Source organism: Terrapene carolina, unplaced genomic scaffold (genome assembly GCF_002925995.2).
Source record: "Terrapene carolina triunguis isolate 2854851 unplaced genomic scaffold, T_m_triunguis-2.0 Scaffold735, whole genome shotgun sequence".
In the NCBI taxonomy this organism is placed as follows: domain Eukaryota; kingdom Metazoa; phylum Chordata; order Testudines; family Emydidae; genus Terrapene; species Terrapene triunguis.
Window position 1 is genome coordinate 1 of NW_020665086.1, and position 8,303 is coordinate 8,303.

Here is an 8,303-nt window from a genome sequence, read left to right on the forward strand (position 1 = left end):
CTAGGAGATTGCTTGTGAGACTTGCGGTTAGCCAGTGGGGTGAGACCAAAGTCCTCTTAGTCTGGCTGGTTTGGTTTGCCTTAGAGGTGGAAAAACCCCAGCCTAGGGCTGTAACTGCCCTGTTTTACCTATTTGTCCTGAGTTGGCACTCTCAGTTGGGTTCCGCCAGAACCACATCGTCACAGTGGCGTAGTCGTGCTTGGATCCACAGAACCAGGTCAATTAAGCTTTGGGTCAGAACCCCACGCTATCCAAATTTGAATTTTGGGATTAGAGTTTTGTTGGTTAAAGAGCTGCTGCAATGGCTGAGCAAAGAGCATATGAGAGACTTGGCAAAAAAGCCCTGGAAAATTTGTGTTCAGAAAAGAGGATAAGCTTTAGAAAGAAAGCTGCAAAGGAAGAACTGAGAAATCTGTTAATGGCCAGTGATCAGAGGGCAAGAGCACAGCCCCTACCTGAGGCTGCAGAAGATGCAGAAAAAATTAGGATGCAAAAGGTGACAAGTAAACTGCAATTTGAGCATGAACAGAAGCTAGCAGATCTTCGATTGCTGGAGAAGCAAAAAATAGCAGAATTAGAAAGAGAGAGAGAGAAAGAAGCCGATCAAAGAAAGAAGGAGGCTGATGAGAGAGAAGAGAGAGCTCGTAAGGGGCGTCTAGAGCTGCTCGCTGTGGAACAGGAGACTCACAAGATGGAACAGGAGACGGCCAGACTTCAGCTCCAAGTAATGGAAGAGCGGAGAAAGTCATCCCCACCTGGTACTCCACTTCCCCCCCGCCATGAGAAAAACTGGGAAAGGATGTGTCCCATTTACAATGATACTGAGGATATAGAGGAGTTTTTGTCTACCTTTGAACGCCTCTGCAATCTGTACCAAATCCCCGAGGGTCAGCGAATGCCTGTCCTGCTGACCAGACTGACTGGAAAAGCCAGGGAGGTATTTAATGACTTGGGGGAACAAGAAGCCTTGGATTATGGGCGGTTTAAAGATTCTGTGTTAAGACGGTTCAAGGTTACTCCTGAATCTTACAGAGTTAAGTTTAGAAAGTTTAAGATGTCTAATGATTGTACTTTTGTAGAATGTGCTCATAAGCTGATGGGTTTTGTTAAAAAGTGGGTTATGGGAGCCAAGGCGCATGGGAGTTTTGAAAAACTGCTGGATTTAATAACTTTGGAACAGTTCTTAGACATTGTGCCTGACAATGTGAGAGCAGCTGTGTGTGATAGGGACCCTGAGTCAGTCCTACGGGCAGCAGAGATTGCGGATGCCCATACCCAAAACAGGGCTCGAGAAGGGTGTAAAACCCCGGGGAAAACTAATCACCATTCTCCCCAGTTCAAGAGGAGGGAAGGATTTAAAAGTAAACCTGACTCTTCTAAAGGAGTTCAAGGGGGCCCGGAGGGTAGGAACTCACATCCCAGGACGGAACAGGTTACATGCTATCACTGTGGCATGCTGGGCCACATGAGACCAGACTGCCCGACACTGAAGGGCAGCCCAAAACCAGGAACCCCAAATGCCACGGCCAATGCTAACCCTGTTGTTATAAACTCACAGGCAAGCTACACAGAGCCCAGCATTGGTGCCTTGTGGTCAAATGCTGTTTCTGTGGTCTCTGAAAACTTTGACCTTAAAACTCACATTAAAGCTAAGTATGGGAACAATAACGCAGAGTTTATTAGCAGTGCAGAAGTGAATGGAGTAAGGTGTATGGCATGGAGGGACACCGCAGCTGATATCACTTTGGTTAAAACAAGTCTTGTCAGGAAGGAAGATTATTTGCCAGGTGAAGATGTGACTGTTGTAGCCTTTTCTGAGTATTTTGTCAGGGTGCCTTTGGCTAAAATCCACCTGAAATGGAAGGGATTTGAGGGCACCATGGTTGTGGGAGTAAAAGACACAATCCCTAAGGATATTATGATTGGAAATGATATTAAAGCTATGGTCAGTCAAGTTAACACAAACCAGGCACAGGAGAGGATTGATCCTAAGGTTGTGCCTATGGAGGGTTTCTCCAAAAGTTTGTCTTTGGAAAGTAGCTGTTTGGCTGTGAAGGAAGTTTCTGAATGTCTATCTAATGTCTCAGAAGTAAAACTGGAATTAGATCAAGCGAAGGGAGAGGAGAACAAGGAGATTTTGGATGAGCCTAGGCAATCTTGTGAGCTGATGGCTTTATCTAGTCAGCAGTTTGGGAAGGCAAGGAGAGTGGAAGATAAGTGTCCCCATACCTTACCTGTTCCCTGTGTGAAGAATAGTGACAGTGAAGGAAATGTGCCTGTATCTGTCAGGGGTATTGACTTGCCTATGGAGGAAGCTACCCCAGTCTCCAAGCAGTTGTCTGTGAACAGCCCGGTGTGCTGGGACAAGGGAAATGAAATCCCAAACTGTATGTCTAGTAAAGGTAAATGTGTCTCCAACTCTTTTTTGTCTGTGGAGCAGACCGAAGGTGCCTTTCAGCCTGTGATGGTTGAGAGTAATTCAGTTGTCTCAGATTTGGTTCTGGATTCAACTAAAGCCCAGGAAGGGAATGGTCCTAAATTTGTGTCTGCTGGGGAGAATGGCACTGTAACTAGGTTGCATCCAGTTAGTGTCTTAGCAAAATCCCAGGGACCAGACAATTCGGGTGCTTGTATTTTGCCTGTTGCTCATGTGTGGTTGGAGAAGGGTATAACAACTCTGTCTAATCGGGGTGATACCCTAGCCAGGGCACAAGGAGAGCAGAAAGGTAATTTGGTTGTGGTACCTATGGACAGTTTAACAACTTGTAGCAAAAAGGACAAAATTCCTCAGCTTGTGTGTGGCAAAGGAAAGGAGAATGCTTCTGACCTTTCATCTAATGAGTCTATGGGTTTGCCTGAAAGGGGATTGTGTAGAAATCTGCCTGATGGGCCAAAGGTGATCCTGAATGTAAGACAGGCCCAGACAGAGTCTGTTGTTGCTCAGGAAAGTGTTCCTTTAGAGCAAGCCCTAGGTGAAGAGGGTAAGGGCAAAATTTCTGTGAGGGGTGATTTGCTGCTTAGAAAAGCTCCTGGGGAAAGGAATCCTCATGGTAATCTGTGCAAGCAGTTCCCTGCAACTGAAGGGTGTGAGAGTGATTTAATCAAGGAAGTTTCAGTTCCTAACAGCCAGAAGTCGTCTGTTGTGAATGGATCCACTGACTTTCCTTTTAAAAGATCCAGTGTGGGTAGCTTTGAGAAGGTCTCAGATGGAGTAAGAGCTGTTAAGAAAGTTGAGCAGCCCTATGACCAAGTGGCTGTGTGGGGCCAACTTGTTGGAGAGACAATGGTGTTGGAACAGGAATGTCTCCTTTCTGATTCTTTAAATGAGCAGTTTGTGCTTCAGGGTCTGAGGACAGATTTGGTTACTGATGTGTCAGAGCAGAGCAGTTTTATGGCTGAAAGCTTGAGGATGCAGGGGAGAGCAGGCAAACTCTCACCCTCAGACTATTTAGATTTGTGTGGTATCTATGTAAGACAGAGTCCAGCCTTGGAAATGATAGCAGTTACGAATATGAAAACTGGTGGACTGGCTCTGGTCTGGGGTAGTGCAAATTACTTGCCTGGCGGGGAGAGGAAGGACTTGCTAATAGCTGTTAGCACAGAGAGCCCACCCCATCAGCCAGTGAATTCTGTTAATCAAGAGAAATCAGGGTTTGATCCTGCAGGACAAGGAGGAAAGAGAAAACTGAATTTTGCAAAGGGAAGCCACAGGTTAACCCTAAAATGCCCAAACTCCAATGGTATTAAGCCAAAGGGGTGGCATGACAAACATGATTGTAGATGGACACTTGCAGTGAACTTGTTGTTATTGCTAATGGTAAATTTTGTAATAAATGTGTTGCTATTGCCACAAACTGTAAAAATGTACAATGTGCCTAATCTTTTGGAGAATCCCTTGAACGTGTTAAAAGGAATACATGAGAACACACGTTATGTTAAAAGGCCTTGTTACACGGATGTTTCACAGTTAATGCCTGTAAACAATATTGGAACTTTTCACAGGGGAAAAGACATTCCAGACCCAATGTGCTGTGTGAAAAGGAAGACTGAGGCACACGACCATATTGCTTTCATGGCTAAATGCCAAGATTCCTGTACTATGAAGAACATTAATATCTGCAGTTATTTGATGTTAATTGGGTTCCAAACATTTGCCCGAGCTTGGATAAATAAAGTAGCTGTTTGCGTCAGCTCTTGGCAAGATCACATGAGACATACAGGAACCATGCTGCAAGAGCAGATCCAATCCACTATTGTTCTAACTAAGTTTTACCTTGAGTTTGTAAAGAGGTTCAATCATGTTGTTGAACATGACTTGGATAAACCATTTCTGTTATACACTGGTATGGCCTCTAACCCAATACTAGCTGTAGTGAGACAGACCCAAGGATGGGGAGCTCTTGGGATGCAGTCAGTGATGTTTGTGTCATCCCTTCCTGCATCAATTTTGCGTTGGGGGTGTGACATTATTGATATAATCTGGGACCATATAGATCATTGTTGCAACCAAGGTCCTGTAGTGGCACCCAAATCTTGTATAAAGGGGGTCAAATGGGGTGTCTTAGACAAGGTTATGGTTTACTGGTTATGATTATGCTGTCTATATGTGTGTATCAATTTTGTAGTTGAAGTTATGAATATTGGCTCTATACTGTCTGTATTTCAAACTTATGCTATGCTGCTGGGTGACATCCCAGACAAGCTGGTGTTAGCTCTGCCTAGCCTGCTTGATGGCCCATTAAGGACCATCAGCTATACAATGGACCCATTGAGAGAAGGCAAATATGCCTTGAGACTCAGCAAAGTATGCAGGGACTGGCCCATGTGACTCCAGGCTCCATTTTGCTGTAATTTTCCACAGTAAGAACAAAGAGGTGTTCTTACACCTGGAAAAGACTATATAAGGCTGATGCCTCATCTCCATCTTGTCTTCAATCCTGCTTCATACCTCTGGAGGAACTTTGCTACAAGCTGAAGCTTTGAACAAAGGACTGAGGACCCATCCCAGCGGGGGATGTATTCCAGAGACTTGATTTGAACCTGCAGTTTATTCTATCGCTGCTGCAAGCCTGAACCAAGAACTTTGCCATTACTGTATGTAATTGATTCCATTTAACCAATTCTAACTCTCATCTCTATCTTTTTCCCTTTATGAATAAACCTTTAGATTTTAGATTCTAAAGGATTGGCAACAGCGTGATTTGTGGGAAAGATCTGAGTTGTATATTGACCTGGGTCTGGGGCTTGGTCCTTTTGGGATTGAGAGAACCTTTTTTGTGTATATTGGGATATTGGTTTTCATAACCATTTGTCCCCATAACGAGTGGCACTGGTGGTGATACTGGGAAACTGGAGTGTCTAGGAGATTGCTTGTGAGACTTGCGGTTAGCCAGTGGGGTGAGACCGAAGTCCTCTTAGTCTGGCTGGTTTGGTTTGCCTTAGAGGTGGAAAAACCCCAGCCTAGGGCTGTAACTGCCCTGTTTGAGCAATTTGTCCTGAGTTGGCACTCTCAGTTGGGTTCCGCCAGAACCACATCGTCACAGGGGGGGAGAGGGATTGGCACAAGGCTTGTCCCGTGCGTTGGGATCCTCACATGGAAGCTGGCAGAGGAAGGCCAGGGGCGTAGAGAGGGGGACGTGTGTGCTGTGGGGTGCTCATGGGGGGGACTCATAAAGACACTCAATGACATGGGTGGTAGCTCATACAGGTAGGGGTAGCTCATGCACAGGGTGACCCTGAGCTCTGCAGCTAGGTGACTGTGGGCCTCAGTTTCCCCTCTTGCCCTTTGCATGTCTTGCTATTTCAGCTGGTCTCCCCAGGGCAGGGGCTGCTGGTCGCTGGGTTTGTGCAGCTCCCCGGGGCCCAGGTGCGAGGGCTGCTGGGGTCACCGCATGGCACCGGGGGCAGGGATGGGCAGGAGGCTGCTGTCTGCATTGCAGCTGGGCGGGGGGAACCCGGCTGGGGCTTTCCCACCGGCTGCTCCCTCCCACACGGGGTGCGGCAGGAGGGGACGTGGGGGGCATCCCAGAAGGTCCTGCTGGTCTCTGCTCTCCCCAGGGGCTGCAGGGGGGATCCTTGCTCCTCACCTGGCGTAGGAAGGTGATGGGTCTTCGGCCTGCAGCGTGGGGGTCCCCCGAGTGGCACCAGATAACCTCCCGGAAGGGCTTCTCCTCTCCCTGGGGCAGAGAGCAAAATGCCCCCACCAAGGGGGGGCTCTGAGCCATCATTAACAGAGCTGGCCCCTCCCTCCCTTCCCCTGGGCACGGGCTCCCCAGCACAGGCTGCATTTGTCCTTCTCCCTGTGGGCAGCTCTGGCACAGGTTGGCTGGCCCACATTCACCCTCGCCCTGCGGCCCCTTTCTGCCAGCCAGGCTGGTGCACCCCACCACGGGGGGATGTGAGGAGGTGTGACTGGCTCGGGGCAGGGAGCCGAGGGCCGGCCCCGTGAGTCCTGCAGGGCCGGCCCAGTGACAGGGCAGGGAGCCGGGGACTGGCCCCATGAGCCCTGCAGGGCCAGCTCAGTGACAGGGCAGGGAGCCAGGGCCTGGCCCCGTGAGCCCCGCAGGGCCGGCCCAGTGACAGAGCTGGGGGCTGGCCCCGTGAGCCCCGCAGGGCCGGCCCAGGGACAGAGCAGGGAGCCGGGGGCTAGCCCTGCCCAGGTGTGACTGACAGAACCGGTTGCCAAAGCCCATCAGGGCAGGGCTGGGCTGCGGGATGCTCGATGCCCGAGGGCAGTGGCGCTGGCAGTTCCACAGGCTGCCCTCTGGCTGGCCCTGCAGGCAGCAAACAGGCAGTCCAGGAGGCCGGTGCGGGAGCCACTGTTCAGCAGAGACCCGCCCTGCCAGCGCCCGCAGTCAGGACCCAGGACACTGCCCCATGCCCTGAGCCCCGGCAGCCCCAGGAATACCCCGAACGCTTTCCCAGAATCCCCCTCACCTGCGCCAGCTGGCGCTGGATTTCCGAGGCCCTCTCCAGCAGGGGCCCCAGCGTGGGGAGCCTGGCGCCTTTGACACACGGATTCACGGAGTCCAGGGTCAGGACCTTCCTCCCCGCCGCCATCCCCCCGCTGGGCTCCGGCGCACAGAGGGGCTGGGAATGCCTGAGCTGAGGCTGGGGGGAAGGTGCCTGGGTCGCTGCAGGGCTGACGAAAGCCCCGCCTGGGGGGGCAGCCCAGGGCTCGAAGGTCCAATTCCCCTTCCCTGACCAGAGTCCAAAGGTGGCCCTTTGGGTTACTCGTTAATGAGCCAGAGAGATGCCCTCAGCGCCGGCACTGCTGGGTTTGCCATCAGCGCTGCCCAGGGCAGGGAATTCTGAGCCCCTCGGACGGCCGCTTGTGTCTCCGCACGTTGCCGAGAGGCAGCCGGGGGTGGCAGCCCAAGAGGGCTGGCGGGAGCTCCGAGTCTGCGGCCCCTGGGGCTCGGAACCGCACCTGCCTCCCCCAGATCACTGCACAGGGCAGGGGCCCCAGGCTCGGCGCTCCAGCTGCCCCCTGCAACTGGCCTGAGCATCCTTCCTGGCCACGGCCCCCGCAGCATCCCTGATGCTTGTTTAGACCAAGGGGAAGACGCTGCCCCCTTGGGGACACTCGGGGCGTTACAGCTCTAAGGGGCGCTGAGTCCTTGCCCCCGGGCTCTGCTCTGCGCAGAGGACTTTGCAATGCCCTCCCGTGGGTCTGCTTCCCCCTCGGCAAGGGCCGGGCCAGCGCCTGCCTGCCCCGCGGCTGTGACCAGCCCTCCCCTGGGACTGCGTGTCCCAGGCACTAGCGAATGGTGCGTGGCCCCTCGCCGGTTCTGGTGGGGCCGGGCCAGGCTTGGCCAGTGCGGCTCTGACCCGGCTCGGCTCCGCTGGGGCCCACGGGCAGCGGAGGCGCCGTATGTGACTTGGCTAATGCCTGGGATCAGGTGTGTGATCATGGCTCCCTCTAGTGGCCGGCCCCAGCACAGCCGGCTAGTCACTCAGCCAAGGGCTGGAGGTGCCGCCGCCAGTGGTTTGGTGCTGCGTGTCGTGGGTTCAATCCCCGCTGGTGCCCTGCTGCGTCTGGCCAAGGGGCACGTTCCTGCCGAAGGGACCACGCCTGCTCCTCGGACACCAGAGGCCTCTGCCCCGGACAGGCTCCTGCCAGCACAAAGCTTGGTGGCCCTGGTGTCTGGAAGGAGTTAGCGTGCCCATCTGGGGCAGGCATTCACCCCAGGGGAGCCAGGTAGCCATGGACCTTGGCCTCTGCTGGGCCTTGGTGCCAGCTGTGCCCGTTTTGTGCCAGGTGAATTCCTCTCCTGGCTGGGGAGCACCTGGACTGTGATCGC

At 52.6% G+C, this 8,303-nt stretch overlaps 1 protein-coding gene across 1 annotated transcript; it reads right to left on the reverse strand.

The window, feature by feature from the left end:
- Positions 1-5,888: 5,888 nt before the first annotated feature.
- Positions 5,889-7,130, reverse strand: LOC115271378 (alanine aminotransferase 2-like; the record flags this gene model as incomplete). Its single annotated transcript, XM_029913595.1, has 2 exons — positions 6,937-7,130; positions 5,889-6,176 (listed from the first exon to the last, which is right to left on the reverse strand). Coding segments are annotated over exons 1-2 (411 nt in total), but the record flags the coding sequence as incomplete, so codon positions are not given.
- Between the last annotated feature and the right edge of the window lie 1,173 nt (positions 7,131-8,303).